Here is a 27,743-nt window from a genome sequence, read left to right as displayed (position 1 = left end):
AATCACAGGGAAAATCAATGTCTGATCACAAGAAGTGATGGGAGCCTATCTGCACATAACTAAGCTATGTAACCCTATGTGCCTTTTAGCATTTCTTTTGTTGTTCCCTTTCCCCTATCCCCCCATTTTTCTTGTGTTTCTTCATATCGAGGCTCTGATTTTGACTGAGATCTCTGAATGCTACTATAGTCCAAAATACTAACAATCATTGTCATCCTGGCTGGAGAAGCCTTACCCCATAGCTTAAGAAACACTTAATTTCACCTTCCTGGTTTTTCCACCATACTGATCATTCTCTTCCAGAAACAAATCTGCATGTGCGGTGTACTTTTTTGTAACCATATTTGCATTCAAGTATGTTATTTCCCCAGATTTTTCCCAGATTTCCTTTTTATTGACTAGCAATTACTTCTGCCTAATTAATAAGCTGCATAGTCTCATCTAGTATAGACATCAGTATTGCTCCATGAAATAGCTTGCTATTAGAATACTCTTTTTTATTTTACCTAAATGATCAAATGCATAATCCCTGCCCAATACAGGCACGTATTACTCCATGGAAGAGCCAGCAGGGATTTTCCAGTAGTGGTGTCGCACCAAGCTCTTTCCCAAATATCAAATCACTCCCCATGAAATGCTTTCTTCCACCAGCACTGGGAGTTGAAATGATAAATAATTTCTAAAATCTGATCTCTCAGCTCAGTAACATAGATTTATACTGACATGTCAACATGGTAGCTATGACTTAGACACCTCAGGTTTGTCTATACTAGGGAAAGTTTGAAAAATTTCCCACTATTTCTAACACCAGTCTCTCACTGTCAGCACAAGCTGTCAGCACCATTTTCAGCAGTGTCGAAGATTTGCTCCAAGCAGGGTTAGATAACATGGTGCTTAAAACAGTGTCACCAGCTGGTAGGCTGTCTACACTAGGGATCCCAACACTGGCAACAAAGACTCATCTGAATGAGTTTTAAAATTTTTCCCTATTGAAGACAATACCTTTTCCTTATTGAAGACAAGAACTTTTTCTCTGCTAAGGTTTCAAAACAACATTAATGATTCCAATATGCCATTTATATTGATGATTCTGGAATAGCTGGCATACTGCATCTGTGAAAGTGAATGAAACAAATTCTGTCCACTGGTATGAAAATAAATATAAGATGATTTCAACATATTGGGTTACTTAGCAGACTTCTATCATCAATTTTCCTATGTGTCCTAAAAGCCAGCGTATTAAGTAATATTTAGAAAAGAAAAGAAAGATTTCCTTTCTTACCTGCAGTATCATCATTCATCTCCTCTAGCCCGGTGTTAATTCCAGCATCTATGGAACTCATTATTTTATCAATCTGCAAGAGAAAAAGCAGGAAAATCTCATAAACTCATCTATTGTATTTTATTTCAATTTTTCAAGTACCGAAACTAGGGCATTATTATTGTTATAAAAACAATAATACAGTCTAGAAGATCGCAAAGAAAAATGTAAAGGGCAACTTCTTCACAGTTGAATTTTTATTTTTCTTTTTTCTTTTCCTATTCACAAGCTCCTATTCACATATAACTGTATCAGTATACTTTCAACTACTTTGTCATACTTTAGATGTATGTAATATAAATAATGAAAAAGTTAAGATACATAAATGGTGACAATTTAGCATAACAAACAGAAGGTTAAGGGGTGAATTGATCACAGTTTATAAGAACAAAAATTTGATAATAGACTCCTCAGTGTAGCAGAAAAAGGTATAACAAGATCCAATTCAGACTGGAAATAAGACACAAATTTTGAGCTGTGAGAATAATTAACCATTTGGATCGACTTTCCAAGATGGATTCTACATCACTAGCAATTTTAAAATCAAGGTTTAATGTTTTTCTAAAAAATATGCTCTAATTTATTAAGGAATTAATTCATGGAAGTTTTATGAACTGTATTATACAGGAGGACAGACTAGATGAAGACAATAGCCCCTTTTGCCTTTATATCTATGAAATGGGAACATAATTTATAGGCGGCAATGAAGCACTGAGTTGTTTGATGATGTTTATAAACCATTAGTGGACTATATAAACAGCAATGCTAATTGTTCATCCAGAGCACTCATTATAGGCTATTGGCTCCGCAGCTGTCACCTCTCTTGCATGGAGACCTGCTTCTCTTTCCCACTTCACTGGGGTTTTCCAGACTGTATGGTTCCTTGCCTACACTGTGATATTCTCAGCAAGCCAGAATGCCTAAAGAGGCCAGCATCTGTGCTTTGCTTTCTCTCTGAAGGCTTATGAACAGCGTAATTGACAGTGGTTATACACCACCACATGGCCCTGTATAAATAAGTACATTTATTCTTAAGGTAAAAAGCATTACACAGAAAACATAAAAACAAAAAAATCCCTGGCCCACAATGATATGTAAACTTAATACAGTAAGATCTCCCAAAGATATTGCAGGAAGTTGACATATTTGTCACACTAATGGATAGAGATATTGGTTTGGGTTATTAAGCACCACCTCGCCTGTTCATTTAAAATTGTAGGGTAATTTTCTGAATCCTCTATTTGTTTGTTTGTTTTTCCAAGCCTACTGATGGAAAATATAATTGTGCCTACTGTGGTGTGATATGGGTTGTGAGGCCATATTGCATTCCTTGCAAGATGCCTTTGCACGTTTGTTAATTTGTAGGTTTTTACTAGTTTCAGAGATTCCAAGGCCAGAGGGACCACTGTGATCCTGTAGTCTGACCTCCTGCATAACACAAGCCATCCACAGAATTTCTCCAAAATAATTCCAAAAGCATGTCATTTAGAAAAAAACCCCAATCTTGATTTAAAAAGCCTTGGTTAATTGTTCCACTGATTAATTACTCTCACTGTAAAAAAAATGAATTATTTCCAGTCTCAGTTTGTCTAGCTTCAGATTCCAGCCACTGGATTGTTTTCTCTGCTAGACTGAAAAGCCCATTATTAAATATGTGTTCACTATGTTGGTACTTATAGACTGTAAAAATCTTTTCTTTGTTAAGCTAAATAGATTCAGTTCTGTGACTCTATCACTATAAGGTATGTTCTTTAGTTCTTTAATCATTCTCATGACTCTTCTCTGAACCCTCTCCAATTTATCAACATCCTTCTTGAATTGTGGGCACCAGAACTGGACATAGTATTCCAGTGGCAGTCACACCAGTGCTGAACACAGCAGTAAAATAACCTCTCTACTACTATGTGAAATTCCCCTATTTATGCATCCAATTATTGTATTAGCTCTTTGGGCCACAGCGTTGCACTGGGAGCTCATTTTCAGCTGATTATCCACCACAACCTCAAAATCTTTTTCAGAGACACTGTTTGCCAGGATAGAGTCCCCCATCCTGTAAATATGGCCTACTTTCTTTGTTCCTACACGTATACATTCAGCAGTATTAAAGCACACCTTGTTTGCTTGCGCCCAATTTACCAAGCAATCCAAATCACTATGTATAAGTGACCTGTCTGTCGTCTGTATAATTTACGACTCCCCAATTTTTATGTCATCTGAAAATCTTATCAGTGATGATTTTATATTTTCTTTCAGATCATTGATAAATGTGTTAAAGGGCATAGAGCCACGACCCAGTCTCCAGTAGAAACACGCCCGCTCAATGACATTTTGAGATCTATCAGTTAGCCAGCTTTTAATCCATTTAATGTGTTCTATTTTAATTTTAAATTGTTGTAGTTTTTAAAACAAAATGTCATGCAACACCAAGTCAAACCCCTTACAGAAGTATATTACATCAACATTATTACCTGTATCAACCACACTTGTAATCTCATAAAAAAGAGACATCAAGTTAGTTTGACAGGATCTATTTTTAATAAACCTGTGTTGATTTAGATTAACTATATACCCTCCTTGAATTCTTCATTAATTTAATCCTATATTCTTCCCCCTGCCCCCTTCCAAGAAAGACCATAAAACAAAAAAGTGGGTCCAAGGGTTGGCACAGTACAATAAGTGAGAAAGCATGATGACAATAAGTAAAAAGTGTTTGGAAATAGAATAATTTTTTGTTTATTTGTTCATATATTTAATGTTAGGAAAGAGTTCTACCTTTTCCTATGTGATAATACCAGTGACAGGAGAAAAATCAGAGAGATGATATAAAAATCCCAGCATCTGCAATTTTAGAACCACTACACAATTTTTGGTAAATGAAGTTTTCATTTTTAAAAGGTCAAATTTTGATCTCAGTAACTTCATGACTTCCCTAAAATGTATACCAGTGACTGAGATTATGATGTGACTCTAAGCATCTTTTCATTGAGAAGATATAGCTTTCACAATTCAAGCCACCTTGTTGGGACTCTATTAAATCAGCTGTAAAAGTGACCTGCAACAACCTTTTTAAAAATTGAGTTTTTTCTGAGACAAAAGCAGCATGTGAAAGTTCTGGGGTTCTTTTCAATTTTTTTCTGCCTTTTTAATGTTTTTAAATACCCTGGAGCTTGTCTCCACTGGAGGTAGCTCATGTAGTAGCATTACAGTGCAAACTGTGAGGGTAGATGATAGAGGTGCACTGGTGTAAAAAATGACCTGCACCAGAAAATGGCTTAGCCCAGTTTCAAACCCTTGTATGCAAAAGAAGCAAACAAAACAAGCAAACAAAACCTGAATGTAGACAAGCTTTAGAATATCAATCTCTGTTGTCCTTGGTTTTGCTAGAGGAGCTAATGGAGATCTCTGAGAGTATGCACTGTTAGTTTTTACATTTTAATTTAAAAGAAGTGGTGGCATAGCTTTAACTAAAATGTTCTCTCTCTATAATGTTAGTCAGTCATTGACATCAAATAGGTGATAACATTTTTTTTAAAATAATCTTTAAACAGGGACTAAAAGGCTTCCCCTCTCAACTGCTCAGTTTTCACCCTCTTGAATCTTGTACTATCATCACTTTGCTAGTCATTAGAGAATCTTCTAGGAAAGATAGGACATAAATTTCTAATTTTGAAACACAAGCTTTAAAAAGTAAATCAAACCAAACCAAACACCAAAACCCCTCCACACCTTTCATGCCGTCTTTATAGATCATAAAATGAGGGGTGTGTGTGTGTGGAGAGAGATACTCCCCTTTTGCAGCTTACGTTTAAAGAAAGGCGACTGCAGCTACACAACAGTTGCAATATTTCAAATGTCCCCCTCTCCCAACTCATTCACCACAATAAGATGGGAACTTCAGTGTCTACTGGGGACAATTTATATGTTTAATATTTAGCACAGCAGTAAGGAAAAAACTCAATTAGAGTAAAGATGCTATAAAAATACTGAAAACTTTAAACCAAATTCTGAAACTACAGAAAAATGTCCTTCAAACGCATCACAAAAGCAGCATTAACCTGTACCCACATCCCAGATCAAAACAGCCCCAAGCACAGCTCCCCTCCAACACCCACTTATTCCTGCCAGGACCAGGAACATATGAAGTGCTGTGTACAAGGGCAATCGACTGTCAGAGGATGTGTTATACATCAAGGGCTTATGGAAACTCAACAGGTTTTGTTCCACTTAAAAAAGTGGGATCTACAGATTTTTCATATCTGCCATTCTCTATTGTCCCTTGTGGGCATTAACTGGTGCCTTAAAGAGACAAATGGAAATAATCAAAAAGCACAGAAATAGCAAGGAAGAGCAGCAATAAGAAGATATTTTATCAAGTTTATAAACTCCAGTAATGAAGAGGTTTAGTAGGATATAATATGTGCTTTCTCCTGAACATCACAGAAAGTTACAGGATTACTTCTGGTTGACTTAATTTCCCATGGAAACAATAGACTCTGCTAAGTGTTTGTCATTGAGAGCAAAAGTGGATTCCATTTTGTCCCAGCTGTCAAACCACTATGTATTTATTACCCCACGATACACATTCCCTGAAGATTTGTTGTTGGGCATATTCACTTTGTAATTTCTTCCCTCAGTAACTTTGAAAAGAGAATAGTTCCTTCACGATTTTATGCATTTGTTTGTGTGTAAAATGACCAAAGACTTACTTCTTCCCATTCTGAAGTGAAGGATGGTGTTCTTTCAGAATTTCCTTTAGAATTTTGTTGGCTTGGCGTGGGTTCACTCCAGCTGCTTCCTGCTTTTTTCCCATTAGGTGGATAGGAGATGAGATTAGAGTCAGACTTTGAAACATTTTTGGATAAATGCATTTCAAGCAACGTCTTTGGCAAAGATCGAATCCTCCCAAGTGTGCACGCTCGCTCCACAAATCCCCCAGCAGTAATAACCCATTGCTCGCCTATTCTTGTTTTTGTGCCAACCAATGTGTGATTTTCTAATGGATTAATTTTAGTATGAAATATGGTTCTGTTTACAACTTGTGGTTTTTTTTTCTTAGCTGGAGGATCAGGGCTGTTTTCCTGCTGTTGTACTGTGTTCTTGTTTAAACTGCTTTCCAGTAGATCGCTGCAATGGTTTGCTTTACTATATAGTTGAAGTGGATTTTCAGGTGGGTCACACGCAGGTGACGACCCATGAAGTAGACCAGCAAATTGCTCAGCAGGGTATCCTTTGGGAAGCTTGTTTTCAGTGGATGTTTCTTGCTGACAAAGATTCTCTGCAAAATAGTAAGGGGTTTTTTTGTTTATAATTTTTATCAAATATCTTTAAAAACCATACTGGTCCTAACACAGGATTATTTTTGGTATGCTCTTTGGTACTTAAATATGTATGGAAACAGAAGCTTGATATTTCCTATCATAGCAGTCATGCACTAGTTTATTGTTAATCTGTTAGAAAATTGCATTTTGTTTTTTTCTTGATAAATTTGATTAATTGGTCGGCTTTGGTTGGAAAATAAACATGAACACCTCGGGAGTGCTGTAAATAAGAGCTAGTAGAAAGGGGAATTGTTAAGGTACTAATGGTCATTTTTATCTATTAACTTGATGATTTCTCTAAATTTGCTATTGAGAAGAAATAGGTACAAACTATATAATCTGGTATAAACTACATTATCTGTGTACACTTGTATGTGGTAAAATGCATGTGCAACTATGATTGACAGAGATATTGTGCTGTCAATAATTACTCTTTCTACAGCCTAGTTAGTAACTTTGCATCTAAACTAGGATTAATTTTTCCTGACAACAGCTAAAGAACAGTTCTGGATTTTGTTTTTATTTCTTGCAAATCTGCAAGAACAGTTTCAAAGTAACAGCAGCCATTGTATAAAAAAAAGAAAAGAAAAAAAAGAATAGGAAATCAAATACATTTTATTGTCTCCAAAGTATCCCATGTCTCTTCTCTTTTTACAATAAGCTTTCTGTATGGTTCGGTACAAAACATACTTTTTTAGCAACCACTAGGAATGTATTTGCCCTAATAAACCTGTATCTACACAGACCAAGAGAAAGGACTGAGGGTTTCTCCACACACAAAAGTTGTACTGCTTTCACTATAGTGGTAAAGTTAAAGCAGTACCACCCCCTTAATATGGATGCAGTTATAGCAGTGAAAGATGCGCCTTATTATTCCTGGTGCTTTTATACCAGTATAACTGTGGCTACACTAAGGTTGTACCTGTATAACTATTTCAGTTAAAAACCGAACCAAATATCACCCCCCTAATGGAAATAATTGTATCAGCGTAAAAACTGTATGTAAAAACCTTTAAAGTCAGTTTGACTTCTGTGCACAGTGAAGCTATCAGAAGGAATAAAATTTATCACCATATCATAAATTGCAAGAAAGTCAACCAGTTTCCTCCAATTTTCTAAAACTTGTCATAAACCATGGTTCTTAAACTATGGTCCAACAGAAACCTTCCTGATAGTCCATAAAATGAAACAAAATTTGAGAAACAAGCAGTGGGAGATCTAGAGAGTTGGGAGAGGAGATTGAACACAAGAGGCCCTCTTCTTTCACTGGTCAATAGTCTGAAAAATTGGAGAACTACTCTTCCAAGCACATTGCTCAACGCTATTGCACAATACTAAGCAGAACTAGAAGGAATGTAATATAGCCTGTTAAAGAAAAAGTACTTATCTCCTTTGAAAAACAGATGCCTAAAATATATCTGTTAGGCAGACCTGAGCATTTTGGAACAGAGAAGTTGTAGGATGTTATGGCAAAGAAGAGGACGTGGGATGTGATAGAGTTTGCAGAATCAATGACATCAGGAAGGCTGTTTTGGGGAGCGAAAAAGAGGGCAAACCCCTTATTTTCTTTCACCTTTTGAAATTTGCTGGGTGAGTTCTGTGGGGGCATCACCTGGAGGGTAAATTTGGAAGGTGGCAGCTGTATATAAGCTGACTTACTTGACTCTACTGAGAGAGCAGGATCACTCTGACTGTGCACCGAATAACCATGACTGTGAGATCTCTCTCTCTGGTTGTGTGTCTAATTTACTTAGAAGTGTTAGTTGATAGTTTGCCTTTTCTTTTTTTAGGCATTTTCCTTTTTATAGTTTGCTTTAAATAGAATATTCTAATAGTTTGTTGTATACAATCCTTTCTTTTCCCCGTTTGAGTTGAACACTGAATATTCTGTAAATACATCCTATATATATATATATATATGCTTGGTTTTATTATTATTGCTCACTCACTGAGGGTTTTTAGTGTAAGGGACCTGGGCGTAGGTGGTCTTGCCTAGCAGTCACAGGTAGACTGGGGTCCGCACATTAGGAACAGTAATCGGTGAGCAGGGATTGGAGGAATCACTAGAGCTGGGTTCAATAAGCAAGAGTCATGGTCAAAGTCAGGCTGGTGTAGGAGACCGGAGATCAAAGGTAGGATGAGTCTGGAATCAGGATCAGAATCAGGCTGGGATCGGAAGCCAGAGACCAAGAGACAAGGTGAGGTCTGGAGTCGCAGCAGTCCCAAAGTCTGTGTGGTTGCTCAGACAACTTCTTCGGGCACCCTCCAGGGTTAAATAGGGCACTTGACCAATCAGAGGCTCACAGGATTCTGTTACTTTGGATCTCTTGGGCTTCCTGTGGTGCCTACTCTCTACAATACTCACTGTCTGTGGCTTGGCATGGCCACCGGGGGGGCACTGTGGGACTATCAGCTGTCCCAGGCTCTCCAGACCAAGGTTCTAATCCCTGAATCCTAGTTACACCCCTTCAGGGGCACCCTTCCTCCAGGTGGGTGCAAGGCCTGGTTTATCTGTGTGGTCTAGATTAAACCTTTTTACTAGGTCAGGGGCATGGACTTGGGAAGCGGGTTCCCAGGAGTGTTCTTTGGGATCATATCCCCTCCTCCCCCAAGTCAATCAGGTAGTACAGTCTGCCCCTCTGCAGTTTAGACTTGAGGATAACATGGACTATATATTCCTCTTACCCATGGACCTGGACTGGCAAGCTAGCTGTTGGGACTGATTGGGAAAGAGGTCTATATAATGCTTCAGCAGGATTATGTGGAAAATGCATTTTAAGAGCTCGAGAGAGCTTCAATTTGAAGGTGATGGGTTTTATTTGCTGAACTGGTGGTCTAACTTGGAAGATGTCTTGTTTGTATGGAGATGTTTTGCTGCAAGTCAGACCATTTGGCCTACCATGAGAGCTGAGCCTTTCTGGAGTCGACGGTTTGTGTACCACTTTTAGTCCTATTTTGCCTCTTTGAGGTGGTCCTTAAGCTCTTCCTGGACATGATGAATTTGCTGGATCCAGTCAGCAGCTGCTGGGTTCAGGGAAGCTGCTGGCAAGGCTGCATAGAAGCAAGGGTGGAACCCATAACTGGCAAAGAAGGGACTCTGCCCCATGGAGGCGTGATTGGCATTGAATGAGAACTTGGAGTAAGGAAGGAGGGAGAACCAGTTATCTTGATGGTAGTTGACAACGCACCTTAGGTATTGCTCTAATTCTTAGTTCACGCTCTCTGTCTGCTCATCTGTCTCGGGGTGAAAAGTAAAAGGAGGAGGGAAAAGTGCGAACATCCATGAGCCAGACTACTTCATGCACAAAGTGTGAAACAAACTGTGGGCTTCGGTATGGAAGCCCACAAAGATGGATCGCTTGAACCACCAGGAGTTGAGCCACTGTTTCTGCAGAGGGCAGGCTGTCACAGGGAATGAAGTGCACCATTTTGGTCAGTTGGTTTACAGAAGTCAAGACTACAGTGTGGCTATCAGAGTCAAGAACTTCCACTATGAAGTCCATTGTGATTGAAGCCCAGAATCTAGGTGTGGTCTCCAGAGGTGCTAGGGCACCAAGGGACTTAGAATTTCATATCTTAGTGGGCACACACAGCTCAGGAATCAACATAGTCCTGAACTTCAGGCCACATATGGGGCCACCAGAAGAAATAGAAAGCTATGTGGAAAGTCTTAAAGTGACCAAAGTGGCCTGCAATGAAGTGTCATGGCAGAGATGGAGCACTTCTAGCCAGGGGGCCCTGGTGGAACGCACATGTGCTCATCGAGGTAGGTGATCCCATCCTGCGTGGAGCACTGCATTTTGATTCTGGCTCTCATTTGCTCAGGCTGTTCCGTCACCTCCTGAGATAACAGATTGCCTCGTAAAGTGGATCAGATTAGATCAAGGAGGTCTTGGCATATTACAGCACTAAGGAAGTTGCAAGGTTTTAGGAGAAAGGGTAGTTCTTGGTTGCTCCTTGCTCCCTTGGTAGAATTCCCCCTTTCAGAATAAGGCTTTGGTTTTCCCATTCTTGGTTCCCAGGTGATAGGTGATGACAAAATTGAATGGAGAAAAGAATAACGCCCACCTGAGCTGCCTTTGGTTCAAGGCTTGAGCCTTCGATAGATATTCAAGGTTCTCATGATCAGAAAAGACTTGCAGTGGGTGGGTGATGGTGCCACTCTTCGAATTCAATTGCAAGCAGTTCCTTATTTAATATTTCATAATTCTGTTTGGCAGAGGTGAGTTTTCAGGAGTAGTAGGCATAGGGGTGCAACATTTGCTGTGGACTATGCCTCTGAGAGAGTATGGCCCCAGTGGCTACCTTGGAGGCATCAGCTTCCATTATGAAGGCCTGGGCTGGGTGCTGGTGTGCTAGAATGGAAGCAGAGGTGAAGGCAACTTTGAACTATTTGAAAGAATTGTGAGCTTTGGGTATTTAAACAAATTTAGCAGCCTTGCGGAGGAGGTTGGTAATGGGGGCTATTTGTACTGAGAAGCCTGGAATGAACCATCAGTAAAAATTTGCAAAGCCCAGGAAGCAGTGTAACTCCTAACAGGTCCTGGGCATGGATCATTTGCAGCCAGCCTCCACCTTCTGGGGATTCATCTTGATGCCGTCTGGAGAAAAGATGTAACCCAAGAATTCTGTCCATGTTCTTTCCAGGATGGAATGAACATGGCAACAATGCTGTTCAGGATTATCTGAAAAGACAAGTATGTCATCAAGATAGCCGATTATATACTGGTTAAGGATGTGTCTAATTATGTCATTCATGAAGTGTTGAAAGAATGCAGGAGCATTGGTCAGCCAGAATGGCATAACTCAATTTTTGAAGTGCCTAAGCAGGTTTGAAAGACAGTCTTCCATTTGTCTCCTGCCTTGATGAGCACTAGATTATAGGTGCCCCAGGGGTCCAGTTTGGTGAAAATTCTGGCAGATTGGAAACTCCAAGATTATGTGGAGAGGGTACCTGTTTCAGACCGTCACCTGGCTTAGGGCCCGATATTCGATGCAAAGGCATAGCGTTTCATCCTTTTTCTTAACAAAAAGGACTGGTGCCCCTGCTGAGGAGATGGAGTGCCAGCTGAAGTCCTAGGCCAGGTTTTCTTGGATACATGCATGAAGGGTTCCTAACTTAAAATTATGCAGTTGGGCTGCCTCATTCCATTCAATGGCAGCTGCGAGCATATGAGGAAGCTGGCCCTTGCCCTTGCTGGAGCCTTTGTCATGCAGCTTCCGCTGAGCGAGAGCGATGAGGATAATAAAAAATGGCTAAAATGCTTGCAGAAAGGAATTCCAGTCTGTTAACACTGGGTTGTCCTGCTCCAGCAGGGGAGAATAATAAAATCATAGAGTATTAGGGTTGGAAGAGACCTCAGGAGGTCATCTAGTCCAATCCCGTCTAAAAGCAGGACCAACACCAATTAAATCATCCCAGCCATGGCTTTGTCAAGCTGGACCTTAAAAACCTCTAAGGAAGGAGATTCCACCACCTCCCTAGGTAATCCATTACAGTGCTTCACCACCCTCCTAGTGAAACAGTTTCCTAATATCCAGCGTAGACCTCCCCCACTGCAACTTGAGACCATTGCTTCTTGTTCTCTCATCTGCCACCACTGAAAACAGCCTAGCTCCATCCTGTTTGGAAGGCCCCTTCAGGTAGCTGAAGGCTGCTATCAAATCCCCCCTAACCCCTCTCTTCTGCAAACTAAATAACCCCAGTTCCTTCAGCCTCTCCTCGTAAGTCATGTGCCCCAGCCCCCTTTTCATTTTCGTTGCCCTCCTCTGGACTCTCTCCAGTTGGTCCACATCCCTTCTATAGCGGGGGGACCAAAACTGGATGCAATATTCCAGGTGTGGCTTCTCCAGTGCCGAATAGAAGGGAATAATCACTTCCCTCGATCCACTGGCAATGCTCCTACTAATACAGCCCAATATGCCGTTGGCTTTCTTGGCAACGAGGGCACACTGCTGACTCATATCCAGCTTCTCATCCATTGTAATCCCTAGGTCCTTTTCTGCAGAACTGATGCTTAGCCAGTCGGTCCCCAGCCTGTGTATGGAACTCTTCCTTCCTAAGTGCAGGACTCTGCACTTGTCCTTGTTGAATCTTACCAGATTTCTTTTGGCCCAATCCTCCAATTTGTGTAGGTCACTCTGGACCCTATCTCTACCCTCCAGCGTATCTACCTCTCCCCACAGCTTAGCATCATCTGTGAACTTGCTGAGGGTGCAATTAATCCCATCATCCAGATCACTGATAAAGATGCTGAACAAAACCGGTCCCAGGACCGACCCCTGGGGCACTTTGCTTGATACCGGCTGCCAACTAGACATCGAGCTGTTGATCACTACCCGTGGAGCCCAACAATCTAGCCAGCTTTCTATCCATCTTATCATCCATTCATCCACTCCATACTTTTTTAACTTGCTGGCAAGAATACTGTGGGAGACTGTATCAAAAGCATTGCTAAAGTCAAGATATATCACATCCACCGCTTTCCCCATATCCACAGAGCCAGTTATCTCATCATAGAAAGCGATCAGATTGGTCAGGAATGACTTGCCCTTAGTGAGTCCATGTTGACTGTTCCTGATCACCTTCCTCTCCTCCAAGTGCTTCAAAATGGATTCCTTGAGGACCTGCTCCATGATTTTGCTGAGGACTGAAGTGAGGCTGACTAGTCTGTAGTTCCCCGGGTTCTCTTTCTTCCCTTTTTAAAATATGGGCACTATATTTGCCTTTTTCCAATTGTCCGGGACCTCCCCCAATCGCCATGAATTTTCAAAGATAATGGCCAATCCAGAAACCCAATCCAGCACTTTTCTAGCAAGTAAACTGACAAGTAGTCCCACCCTGGCCTCGTTGGTGGGATGCATTTGAGGGCAGAGCAGGAAAAGATGGCATTGGTTCAGAAACCCCTTGAATTTCTGATGGTTTCCATCAAAATGTTAATGTAGTGGTATTGCGGGGTCCTGTTCAGAGAGCAATGGCCCAGCCTGAAGTATGGTATTCTCTTCCCGGGACCGTGCTAGCTGCTTGTGAAGTGTCTGATTTTCTGCTAAGAACTGCGCTACTTGGGATCATAGCTTTGAAGATGCATGATACGCTCCTGCAGATTTAGTATCCCATGGGGTCCAGTGGGTGATGGTAGACCTGCCCCTTCCATATACCTGTTAAAGGCTCCCACGGAGGGGGTTAGAAGTAAAATATAAGGGACCGGGGCTTAGACAGTCTTGCCTAGCAGTCACAGTTGGACTATGTCAGGAATATAGTCGGTGAGCAGCGGTTGAAGGAATCACTAGAGCCAGGTTCAATAAGGAAGAATCAGGGTTAAAATCAGGCCAGGGTTGGAGATCAAATGTAGTAAGAGACTGGAATCAGGGTCAGCACCAGGCTGGAGTCAGAGACCAGAGATAGCACCAGGATGGAATCAGGAGATAAGAGTCAGAGTCAGGCTGGGATGAGAGGCTGGAGATCAGGAGATAAAGTGATGTCTGGAGTTGCAGCAGGCCCAAAATCTGTGTGGTTGGCCAAATAACTTTCTGGGGCACCCTCTAGGACTAAATAGGGTGCTTGGCCAATCAAAGGGCAGCAGGTAACTGTCACTCTGGGTCTCTTGAGCAGTACTTCCTGTGGTAGCTACTCTACAGAGTGCTCCCTGAATGTGGCTCTGGCTGGTCTCCTGGTGGCAATTTGGGACCATCAGCTGTCCCAGGCTTTACAGCACTATGTTCTAGTCCCCAGATCCTTACACATAGCATTAAGACTTTTTCTAGGAAGTAGTATCAACATAATTTGCAGAGAGGCCAAAGACATGCTTTACTAGGTGCTTTACAGGACAAATAAAAATACATGTTCCAAGTGACTGGCTTAGTATGCTCATTAGAATTGTAATAAAACATCATTCTGGTTATTGAAGAGCTACTTTATGGCAGTGCTGATGACTGATCTCTTATACAAACTAAAAACACCTGAGGGCTTGTTTTCACCACCACTGCGGTACTGATGTAGCGCATCTAGTGAAGACGTGCTACATCAACAGGAGAGCGCTTTCCCTTCAACGTAATTACTCCACCTTAATGAGAGGTGGAAGCTATGTTGGCAGGAGAGTGTCTCCCACCAACATAGTGTGGTGTAGACACCGCTTTTAATCAATGTAACTTACGTCACTCAGGGGTGTTTTTTCACCCCCCGGAGCGACGTAAGTTACTTCGACTTAAGCGGTAGTATAGACAAGCCTTGAGTGTGCTTTTGTATACTGAGCACTGAATTCTTTTCTCTGTACTTTTCAAGTACAAAGTGCAAGAAAAGTAGGAAGATTTCTATGATTTTAGCCTTCAACACTTCCTCTAGTGTGGTTTACCCAAATAACAAAATTATTGAACATAGCTTCCCAAATTTAAAGGGTATGGTGTTACCAAAGGTTAAAAATAGCTGAGCGATTAGGAACAAGATTCAAATCTTCTTACAGACACTCCTTTTGTCAGTGGGTAGCGAATTTCCCTCACATGTGAATCTTTTTATGTACATTTTTTGATGACTAGCAAAGCATTGGTAGTCTTGTTGCATCCATCTTTCACTAATGAAGTCCAAACACAAAAGAAACAGAAACAAACGGGAACTACATTCATGCACACATGCAGATATCTGCATTTGTCTGTCAAAAGGTCAAAGCAGGGTCCGTATCTGAAGTGGCCGATGTGGGACAGCCACACTGGTATGTAAAACTACTGGTATATAAAACGTTGGTGGAAGGGTGCTCACTTCTTACCCAATGAAGATTTATTATGGGAGAGGAACTGAAAAGCAGATTTTTTTTTTGTTTTTACATACCACTTATGGTCATTGATGTTACTGAAGTGTAATGTGAATATTTAATATAACTGTTTCACCCAAATGTCATTTTAATAGTGTGCATTATAGGTAAGGATGGTAGCACTGCCTATCGTTAAGACTCTGCAACACTTCCTATGATAAGACACTGTTTTCAGATGAGTATAATTTTGCCAAACTTTAACCATTTGGGCTGAAATTTGCTATGCTGGCTATCTGCCTCTGGCTGATTTATTTTTTTATTTTAATGTTAAAGCCAAAATGATTCAACTGTTTCCAAGAACAAGGCGAGGGGAAAATATAAGTTCTGACATTTAACAACATGTAACAACCTTTTTCAAATAGCTCTAGTGCCCCCATGCTTTGGAGTAAGCACTGGAAATCTTGCAGAGAAGTGGCCCTTGTGCCAGGCAAGTGCCTTTTGTTGTTCCTGTGAAAATCAGCCCAAATTTGGCCAAGTTAAAAGCCTTTGAAGAAATCTTAGTTTGCACATGCACAGTAGAGACATTTCAGATTTCAGCAGCTAAAATCTCGTAGATTTCATCCTCACTGCATGCTCCAAGCCCTCACGACTCCTAATGCTGACCAGATTGCTCATGCACTCTCCACACAGAGGAACTGAGCATGCTCCAATCTAGGGCTGTAGGGATCATGCTGGGTTTTCTCTGTGACTATTACTCTGGGCAGCTTTGGGCCACGGTGAGGTCAGGGACCACAAGCGAGAGTGGGGAGCATGTCTCTCCCATGCTATCAAGGAACACCCTCCTGGTGCCCAAACAGTGTGGATGAAGAAGCTGCCTGACTTGAATGCAGGGGAGATAAGAGCTGAACTAGGGGAAGGGAAGAGAATAGATTGCGACAAGTGGTGAGAGAGAGAGTGGGTGGGGGAGAGAAGCTGTGACTGGGTGGGAGGAGACTAAAATTGCTCAGACAAGGAAACTGGGACTGGTAAACAGTAGGGGGAGGAATGGAGCAGGAGGGAGACAACTGGAAGCCAGAAGGGAGGGTAAAGACAGATAAGACTAGAAGCAGTCTGATCAGGAAACCTTAATTCTGGCATTTCCTAACTTTTGAGAGCTTGACTTTCAACCTTATTAATCTTTTACCACAGTTCTTTGTGTGTAATACATTATTTTGCTGTAGCATCAGTATTGTGGGTGCTTAGTGCCATTTTGTCGAGGGAATATAGGAAGTTCAACAGTGGACTAGACCAGTGCTCTATCTAGTACAATATCCTTTCTCTGTGGCCGATTCTTGATGCATCAGAGGAAAGCAAGTAATGGATAATTCTTGATGCATCACAAGAAAGCAAGTAATGGATAATCACAGAATAACCTGCCCATATGGAAGTTTCTTCCAAACACAAAACAGCTAGTCATTAGCCTGAAACATGAGGTGTACTATAAATCGTTAAATGTTATTCTGTTTAATATAACTGTGGATGTTCTCATTATCCGTATTGATGTCTGATTTTTAATCCCTTTTTTGAGCTCTTGGCCTCAATTATATTTAGCCACAAAGAGTTCTACAGTTTAATCATATGTTGTACGAAACAGTATTTCCTTTCATCAATTTTAAATTTTAGCTTTTGGCTTCATCGTGCATCCCCATAGTCTTGAATTAGGAGAGAGGGTACATAGGAGTGCCAGATGTAACATCTCTATACTTTCTTTATTTTAAATACTCCTATATAATGTCCTTCTTTTCTGTTTCTCTCCAAAATAAGCAGACCTATTTTTTCAAACACTCTCAGATAGATGTCTTTCCATAGCTCTTAATAATCATCATTTGTCTTGAAAGCCCTCCTATTTCTATTTAATCATTTTTTGGATGGATGACCAAAATTGGACACAGTATTCTAGACTATACCTACAAAGGATGCTCAAAATGTGATATTTTACATATTAAATTCCTATCCCATTCTTTATACATAACAATATTGTGCTTGCCCCTCTTCAGGGTGGATAAAAATCGATTATTTATAAATAAATTTTAAAAAATTGATTTTTAAATTTAAATACAGATTGAAATTGACAATTTATGTTAAGACTTAAACCCTTATTATAATCTATTTAAATTAAATACAAAAGTAATTTTAAGCAATACATGTTTGCAGCCAGGTTTTAAAGAAAGTCAAACCATTGAACTGATGGAAATCATTAAGTATTTGGAACCCGAATTTGTTGAAGTGCTAAACCAGATTTGACAGTAGTAGCTACTTATGCAGGTGCAGAGAGAATATTTTCGTCATTTCAGTTAATTCATCTAGTTCAATTCAATGATAGGTGATTCAAAGTTAAGATACCGGTGGGAGTTGAAAAAATCAGAAAATCTTGTTTTCCTCTTCCAGTCTGTGAATAAAAACTGGGTGTGAGAGGATGAGATCTACTACTTTTAAAAGCTTGAAGAATATGGTAACCAGAAACAATCCGTTCAATTTACTAACTTCAGATAATACTTCCTTTGTTTAATGAATCAATTTTAAATGCAAAACATTTTTAAACATATGTATCCAGCATATATAAAGTAGTTTTATTTAATTTAAAAAATATAGTGCTATTTTTATACTTTTTACTCTGCATTTGAGTTTCCAAACAGAGCTTACTACAAATCTCAAGTAAAAATTAATCATTATAAATAAGAAATGCATCATTCACTATTTTCTAACCTAATATAAACAAAACTTACTTTAATTCAGATTCTTAATTTTAAATTCTTGTAATTGCTTAAATAAATGTGTACAGAAATAATGTATTCTCCTGGTTAGCAAAAAGAAGCACCAACTCTTGTGTGGAGGCTATATTTAGTTGCAAATCAACATGTTTTAATGGTTTCCAACCAATAATAATCAACCTTACTTCAGGGAAATAACTGAAAAGTACAAATGCAATTTAAATCAAGGTTTCCTGCTTGCTGCTTTAAATCAATCCACCCTGCTTTTTGACTGCTGTTGGGCACTGAAAAGGTGTTATTTTCACTGAGTTGTCTATAGAGGCCTAGAGTTGTTTCTTGAATGGTTTCAGTTAATTTTAAATCCATCACATATATGAACAGTTAAAATTGTTTTTCCCAATGTGCTCAATGCCCTAGTTTTCTTAGGCCCCTCTAAAGCTCTTCAGTCTTCACTCAGTATTTATAACTATCTTTAATTGTTGTTTCAACTTGTTTAATTGGCATTGAAGTAAGGGCATTGTTTTGTTAAAGGGTTACCATCACCAGCCAAGCCTTCCCTACCCTTGCATAGGTACTCAGAAAAAGATCTATATGAGCTGGTCCTTGGGATACCCAAGAAAGAGAATACTTGGAGAAGGCAGAGTTCCTCAGCTGAATCTCACCTGGAGGAATTCTGTTTATGTTAAACTATTTTCTTTTCTTTCTAACCCTAAAGAAAAAAACCTTGAGGAAGAGATCTCGCTTATGAATCTTGTTTGTGCTGCTGCTGTGCCATTCCACAAGCTTACAGTCATGAACAATGTCTGAAATGCAAAAATATATATAGGTGTACTTGTTTCAGCACCTCTGATGTCATCATTATTCTTGGCTGCAGTGCATGTATTGCCTGCCTATCTGACTGCCTTTGTTATGGAAGTGTCCATAATATTACCGTGTCCGCAGTGCATGTAAAACATTTTAGAACATATTTCCATTTACAGACACTAAATAATCCAGGTTTGCCATTATCTCACAGCCTCATATTGCTATTTTGCTAGTATCACTAGGGTATATACAGCCAGCTTTTGATTTAGACAACAGTTTGCAATTTAAACACCTATTTACACATGGGTGCACCACAGTACACCTCCTGTGGTACAAATATGGATTTCTGCTGACTATCATTTCCTGTTTACACTGCTTGAGTGGTGTAATTTACAAATACCTCATCAGACTAACACGACATTCTGAATCTCACTCAGAGACTGCTGAATTTATTAAACAAAGTTCAGGAGTATTCTAAATTCAAATACATTATGTGAATTTCCTATTCTGACTTATTATAACGACTTATTCATACTTGCATCCCAAGAGATGCCCATTTCAGAAGTAGACTTAGCTAAAGAGTAGTGCCTATTAATAGGGGTGAGGAGAAAGAATTTATCCATTACATTTTTGAACACTTTTCCTACCTACCAAGTTACATCTTTAACAAGCACCATTGTTGCCATGGCAAGGGTTTCTAATGTAGAATAAAAATTCGCTGTTAGAGATTTGTGCATAGCTATGGTAACAACCAAATTATGACACCTGTGCTTCTAATCTATTCAAATTCTGCTTGTGTTTGATCTGGAAAGATGCTTTTAGCAATATGCTCTGCACATGTGTAACAGCTATCCAAAACTCTATCCTCAGCGCTGAAGTCCACACAATCACTCAGTTGACAAACCCAGCAATCCAATGTCAGTGATATTAGTAGAGTATCCAGTGAGCCTCTCTTGTGCTTTCTTACATATTTATGCAAGTTGGAGCCACCTGCTTAGGAGGATGGTAGGCGAATGGCAGCTTGTTTGGCAAAAAAAAAAATGGCTTTGACTACTGGGATACTTTGCGTGTCAATATCATCACTTGTATTTTCAAGGTGATACAACATGATAAGCCAGATAAAGTCACAAATTTCCAGTATTTCAGCTCTGAAATAGAAAATCAATAGAACAGCAACCTATTACTTCATATGGCAGACAAAAGTGCTCTGAACAAGGGCCAGCAACTTGAAGACAATGTGGTAGCTGCAAATTTCTTTAGAGGTGCTGCAGTACGGTCTCACTCTAGTAAATGTTATAGCTAGGTACATTGGATCTGCATGGGAGACATAGTAATGTAATTATTAAGCAGTTTATTAAGAACATGGGATATTGCACAGCCTTGTGTTTTCTCTACTGTGAAACTCTAGTCACCAATAGCAACACAAATAAGGAGCAGCAATGGCCAGCTGTCTTATCTCAAACTCTCCCTACTAGAAACAAAGGGATCTGACTCCAAGGGAATCTGCTCTCAGTGCCCCAAAATGCCATATACACAAACATCAAATGCCACTGACAGCACAAGCCTTCTGAAGCCCTTAAGTCTCCCAGAGGTCACTACCAGATTTTTTGAGCCCCCAATAATATTTTGTTTTGCTTCATCTCACATCATTTTAGCCTTCATTTTAGCTGCACTTTGGCACCTGACTGGACTCCTCCACCTAACTACTGGTTCACTACTGACACCTATCTAACGGCATTTACTGCCACCATTTTTCTCTCGTGCCTCATCTTGACCCTTGTCTTTGTCCTTCTGGTATGTATCAGTACTCTTTTTCATCACTCATGACTAGGACTCTGCCAATTTCACGCCATGAAAAACGTGTCACGAACAGTGAAATAAGCCCTTCCCCATGAAATCCGATGTCCCCTTGTGCCTAGGAGTGGCCCAGCAAAAGGGGCTCCTAGCTCTGGCTGGGTTGGAGAGGGACAGGACTTGTCCATCCCCTGCACAGCCACTTCGGGGGGGTGGGGGGAATGGAGGGACTAGACCAGGGGTGAGTCAACTTTTTGGCCTGACGGCCACATCGTGATTCCAAAACTGTATGGAGGGCCAGGCAGGGAAGGCTGTACCTCCCCAGACAGCCTGGCCCTCACCCCCTATCCACCCCCTCCCACTTCCTGCCCCCTGACTGCTCCCCTCAGAACTCCCCCCCCCCGCTCCTTGTCCCCTGACCACCCTCTCCCGGGACCAGCCACCCCTAACCGCCCCCCCGGGGCCCCATCTCCCTTTCCCCTGACTGCCCCGACCCCTATTCACACCCCCACCCCGACAGGCCCCACAGGACTCCAGCGCCTATCCAACCTCCCCCTGCTCCCTGTCCCCAACCGCCCCCCTGAACCTCCGCCCCATCCAGCCACCCCCTGCTCCCTGTCCCCTGACTGCCCACCAGGACCTCCTGCCCCTTATCCAACCCCCCTGCTCCCCGCCCCCTTACCATGCTGCTCTGGTAGCCACATCACCTTGCTGCTCCTTGTCCCCTGACTGCTCCCCCAGGACCTCCTGCCCCTTATCCAACCTCCCCACACCCTGCTCCCTTGCCATGCCGCTCAGAGCAGCATGTCTGGCAGTTGCGCCGCCCGGCAGGAGCTCGCAGCCCCGCCGTCCAGAGTGCTGGCAGCATGGTGAGCTGAGACTGCGGGGGTGGGGGGAGAACAGTAGGGGCGGGACTGGGGGCTAGCCTCCCCGGTTGGGAGCTCAGGGGCTGGGCAGGATGGTCCCGTGGGACGGATGTGGCCCACAGGCCGTAGTTTGCCCACCTCTGGACTAGACCCACCTCCACCAGGTGCCTCCACCTGCTGTAGGATGCTCTGGGATTGGGCAGCAGCCCCAGAGGTTCCTGCAGTTGGAGAAGACTTGTGGAGTTGAGTCTGATCTTCCCTGTGCTGCTGGGAGCGCCCCAGCAAAGGGGGGTCCTAGCTGCTAGTACAGGCAGGGCTGCGGCAGGACAGGACTTGCTCTTTCCCTGCAGGGCTGCTCTTGGGTATCTCTCCCAGCTGCAGATAGCTCCATGCCCCTTCCTCCCCACTCTGTTCAGCTCTGAAGGCAGCACAGATGTGAGGGTGGCAATCCCATGATCCCCCAACAACAGGTTTGTGACCTCCCCACAACCCCCTTTTGCGTTGGGAGCCCCATGGTTACAACACTGTGATATTTCAGATTTAAACATCTGAAAACGTGAAATTGACCATAATGGACCGTGAATTTGGTAAGGTCCTACTCATGACCATCTTCTCTGCATCAGTGACCTCCCTGTTTATTCTTCCCTGCTTCTCCTGCTCTTTAATCCAACCAATTAGTAACCTCTCTTCTCCACACAAAAAATCATTTCCCTTGCTATAGAAAATAAACTCAGTCATTTAAAAAAAATTACCGATAAAATCAATTGGTTAAAAATGTGCTGTAGAGTTATATTCACCTTCAAGATCTGTTCATGACATCCCTAGATTCATAGATTTCAAAGCCAAAAGGGGCCATTATAATAATTCAATCTGACCTCCTACATAACACGACCATAGAATTTCACCCAGTAACTCCTGCATTAAGACCATAATTTCTGGTTGAGCTAGATCATCTCCTCTAGAAAACTGCTCAATGCCCTTCTTTTAGTAACCCTTGTCCTCTCTTCCCACAATCCCTCCCTATTATTTGTTTTCTCCTAGTCATGTCTTCTCTAAACTTTGCTTTTTGGGGTACAGACCATGACCCTGATTCTCCAATATGTTCGAGTTGTACCCAGACTCACTCAGAGCTGCCCAGTCCCAGCATGAATTAGAGTGGAAAGATCCTGTAGCAGACTAAGTACAGCAGAGCTCAGCTCTCCAGTGCTCCTTTCCATCCCTGAAACACCCTCAACCTTCCCTGATTCTTCTACATTAGGGATGGAAGGGTGGCTGATAAAGAGGTCAGCTATGTTATCTCTGCCAGCTCTATGCCAGTGGAGATTTCTCCAATGGAGTAGGAATTCTCTACTGGAAATCTCTGGCACGTTTAGAGCCATGTTGTGCTGCATAAAGTGAAAAGTGACCTTAGCAGACCATAGACTCTGGTCCCATTTACCAGAGCCTACCATACTTTGGAGCATGCAGTGAATAAATATTAACGAGAAAATTGCCTTGAATGGTCTTGAAGGTAAACCAACCAAACAAAAAATAGAATTACTTTACACAATTCCCTAAAAAGGGGCTCAGAATTGGGGTTCAGGTTCATGAAGTATTAAATCTTCAGTGGAGAGATTGGGGAAGGATAAGGGCAGCAGCATAAGGATAATGGATAGAAAGGACTTCACACAAAAACTCCACCTACATGCCACAGTGCGCTGATATATCTATAGGAAACGGACAAATGCTGGTCAAAGCATGCAGCCCTAATGTTACAGAGAGGAGAAAAGATTAACATATTTAAGGTATGCATGCTGGCAAAAGATTAAAAAAACTACACAAAAAACTCTGTTCAAATATAAATTTTGGACCAGATTTTCATCCGAAGGGGAATAACTACATAGAAGGGGCATTCCGGTTCCCACAGTTATGTGGCCTTTATGGAGTTCCTGCTTTGTCACATAACCCCTGCTGGTTGCAAGATTCAGTGTCACTGTGGAATAGCCAAAAGTCATGGTCAATAGCTCTTTCAGTCTGCAAAGATCAATATATGGATGGGCTAAGATTCACAGCAGTCACAGGCCGGTTCCCTACAAGTGCACAACACTGGCAACATGGCAATTTGCCCTGTAATTTGCACATATGAAACCTCAATATTGATGCAAAAATGATTTGTCATTAATAAATTGATACCATGCAATAACCGTATGATTATGATTAAGGCATTTTAGTGTCTGTGGTCATGAATTAGATTAAACTGATTTTTAAAGACACCTTTGATTTTCTCCCCCACCGTGTCATGGTCTGTTGCCTGTCACTACAGGGCAGAATAAGGGTGCTTGGGCATCCCAACTTTGAATTTCCATATTGTAGTATGTTTGGATTTCTTACTTTTAAACAGAACTCTGAAATTTCCTAGGTTTATGATGTTTATTTCTGGATTAATTACAATGGCCCTGTACTGTATTTTACTCCATCTCATTTCCCAGCATTACAGTCCCTCATATTTTGCTTTTCAAAATGTAATATTCTACAGACCATGAACAAGTACATTATGGATCACATGTGATCCATGGAGTGCAGTTTAAGAAGCACTGATATAAAGAAAAAGAGCTAGTTTTGGATATCCAGTGCATGGATTTCATCACAGCTCACATCATTTCAGATAGATGAAATATTGCACAATATCACCCAGGAGAAATACAAATTTCAATAACTTGCTGATGCTAAAGTTCTGACCGAGTAGCTCAACTCTGCACTACAGCAAGAGGAAACATTTTTTTCTTTGCAAATTTGTGAGAACATTTGCAAAATGAGTGAAAATTGTTGCAAAATATTATGCATATTGCAGAAAGTTAATACACAGTATAAATGCATTAATGCATCTGTCAGCTTGTCTTGCTTGTGGGAGAGAGAAGCTGGTTGAGTAGGAAGCAGTTATGCTCAGAGAGTGCAGGTTATTCTTTACTATGTAGTGCTTCCCGAGATGAATCCCTGGAAAAGGAGATGTGGGTGGAGGGTTATTTGGAAGATGGCATGGAATACAACTGGATTGGGTATCTGAACTAAACCATTTTCAACAATTAAAAAGCTGATAATTCCACTCCATGAAGCTAGGAAATGGATGAAACAGTTTCCAAAATGAAGGTTGGGTATTAGAGACAAACTGAACTTTCTGTCCTGAGCAACTTAAGAACATAAGAATGGCCATACTAGGTCAGACCAAAGGTCCATCCAGCCCAGTATCCTGTCTAACGACAGTGGCCAATGCCAGGTGCCCTAGAGGGAGTGAACCTAACAGGTAATGATGAAGTGATCTTTCTCCTGCCATCCATTTCCACCCTCTGACAAACAGAGGCTAGGGACACCATTCCTTACCCATCCTGGCTAATAGTCATTAATGGACTTAACCTCCAAGAATTTATCCAGTTCTCTTTTAAACCCTGTTATAATCCTAGCCTTCACAACCTCCTCAGGCAAGGAGTTCCACAGGTTGACTGTGCGCTGAGTGAAAAAGAACTTCCTTTTATTTGTTTTAAACCTGCTACCCATTAATTTCATTTTGTGGCCCCCAGTTCTTATATTATGGGGACAAGTAAATAACTTTTCCTTATTCACTTTCTCCACACCACTCATGATTTTATATACCTCTATCATATCCCCCCTTAGTCTCCTCTTTTCCAAGCTGAAAAGTCCTAGCCTCTTTAATCTCTCTCATATAAGACTCATTCCAAACCCCTAATAATTTTAGTTGCCCTTTTCTGAACCTTTTCTAAGGCCAGTATATCTTTTTTGACATGAGGGAACCACACCTGTACACAGTATTCAAGATGTGGGAGTACCATGGATTTATATAAAGGTAATAAGACATTCTCTGTCTTATTCTCCATCCTTTTTTTAACGATTCCTAACATCCCGTTTGCTTTTTTGACTGCCGCTGCACACTGCGTGGACGTCTTCAGAGAACTATCCACGATGACTCCAAGATCTTTCTCCTGATTAGTTGTAGCTAAATTAGCCCCCATCATATTGTATGTATAGTTGGGGTTATTTTTTCCAATGTGCATTACTTTACATTTATCCACATTAAATTTCATTTGCCATTTTGTTGCCCAATCGCTTAGTTTTGTGAGATCTTTTTGAAGTTCTTCACAGTCTGCTTTGGTCATAACTATCTTGAGCAGTTTAGTAACACCTGCAAACTTTGCCAACTCACTGTTTACCCCTTTCTCCAGATGATTTATGAATAAATTGAATAGGTCTGGTCCTAGGACTGACCTTGGGGAACACTACTAGTTACCCCTCTCCATTCTGAAAATTTATCATTTATTCCTACCCTTTGTTCCCTGTCTTTTAACCAGTTCTCAATCCATGAAAGGATCTTCCCTCTTATCCCATGACAACTTAATTTACGTAAGAGCCTTTGGTGAGGGACCTTGTCAAAAGCTTTCTGGAAATCTAAGTACACTATGTCCACTGGATCCCCCTTTTCCACGTTTGCTGACCCCCTCAAAGAACTCTAATAGATTAGTAAGACATGATCTCCCTTTACAGAAACGATTCTGACTTTTGCGCAACAATTTATGTTCTTCTATGTGTCTGACAATTTTATTCTTTACTATTGTTTCAACTAATTTGCCCGGTACTGATGTTAGACTTACTGGTCTGTACTTGCCAGGATCACCTCTAGAGCCCTTCTTAAATATTGGCGTTAGATTAGCTATCTTCCAGTCATTGGGTACAGTAGCTGATTTAAAGGACAGGTTACAAACCATAGTTAATAGCTCCGCAATTTCACATTTGAGTTCTTTCAGAACTCTTGGGTGAATGCCATCTGGTCCCGGTGACTTGTTACTGTTAAGTTTCTCAATTAATTCCAAAACCTCCTCTAGTGACACTTCAGTCTGTGACAATTCCTCACCTACAAAAGACTGCTCAGGTTTAGGAATCTCCCTAACATCCTCAGCCAAGAAGACTGAAGCAAAGAATTCATTTAGTTTCTCTGCGATGACTTTATCATCGTTAAGTGCTCCTTTTGTATCTCGATCATCTAGGGGTCCCACTGGTTGTTTGGCAGGCTTCCTGTTTCTGATGTACTTAAAAAACATTTTGTTATTACCTTTTGAGTTTTTGGCTAGCTGTTCTTCAAACTCTTTTCTTATTAAATTTTAACATTTAATTTGGCAGTGTTTATGCTCCTTTCTATTTACCTCACTAGGATTTGACTTCCACTTTTTAAAATGCCTTTTTATGTCTCACTGCTTCTTTTACACAGTTGCTAAGTCATGGTGGCTCTTTTTTAGTTCTTTTACTGTGTTTTTTAATTTGGGGTATACATTTAAGTTGAGCCTCTATTATGGGGTCTTTGAAAAGTGTCCATGCAGCTTGCACGGATTTCACTCTCGTCACTGTACCTTTTCATTTCTGTTTAACTAACCTCCTCATTTTTGAATAGTTCCCCTTTCTGAAATTAAATGCTACAGTGTTGGGCTGTTGAGGTGTTCTTCTCACCACAGGAATGTTAAATGTTATTATATTATGGTCACTATTTCCAAGCAGTCCTGTTATAGTTCTTGGACCAGATTCTGTGCTCCACTCAGGACTAGATCGAGAGTTGCCTCTCCCCTTGTGGGTTCCTGTGCCAGCTGCTCCAAGAAGCAGTCATTTAAAGTATCGAGAAATTTTGTCTCTGCATTTCGTCCTGAGGTGACATGTACCCAGTCAATATGGGGATAATTGAAATCCCCCACTATTATTGAATTTTTTATTTTGATAGCCTCTCTAATCTCCCTTAGCATTTCATAGTCACTATCACTGTCCTGGTCAGGTGGTCAATAATAGATCCCTACTGTTATATTTTTACTAGAGCATGGAATTACTATCCAGAGAGATTCTATGGAACATGTGGATTCATTTAAGATTATTTCATTTGATTCTACATTTTCTTTCACATATAGTTCCACTCCCTCCCGCCCCCCGCATGACCTGTTCTGTCTGTCTGATATAACTTGTCAGACTATGGACGTTTAGAAGCAGAAGAACTCCATCTCTGTTTGAAGTGCCTTCTCTTTACCCCATCTCCTCTGCTGCTGGTAATATTAAGAATTCTAGACAAGGATAAAAATATCCACTGAAGGGTACTGACTGCTATCGAAAGGAAGACAAAG

General features: G+C 41.0%; 1 protein-coding gene across 6 annotated transcripts in view; it reads right to left on the bottom strand.

Annotated features, from left to right (window-relative positions):
* ANKS1B (ankyrin repeat and sterile alpha motif domain containing 1B) overlaps positions 1-27,743 on the bottom strand; it is a 736,839-nt gene that overhangs the window by 360,951 nt on the left and 348,145 nt on the right. For all 6 annotated transcript variants that reach the window (XM_043545507.1, XM_043545504.1, XM_043545515.1 and 3 more), the window contains exons 14-15: positions 6,028-6,596; positions 1,283-1,355 (exon numbers count right to left, since the gene is read on the bottom strand). In XM_043545507.1, the coding sequence (XP_043401442.1) occupies positions 1,283-1,355; positions 6,028-6,596 (642 nt within the window). The remainder of the gene's footprint in view (positions 1-1,282; positions 1,356-6,027; positions 6,597-27,743) is intronic.

The sequence above is a fragment of the Chelonia mydas genome, chromosome 1 (assembly GCF_015237465.2).
Source record: "Chelonia mydas isolate rCheMyd1 chromosome 1, rCheMyd1.pri.v2, whole genome shotgun sequence".
Taxonomy (NCBI): domain Eukaryota; kingdom Metazoa; phylum Chordata; order Testudines; family Cheloniidae; genus Chelonia; species Chelonia mydas.
Note: the sequence above shows the minus strand (reverse complement) of the source record. Positions and strands in the feature narration are given on the sequence as shown.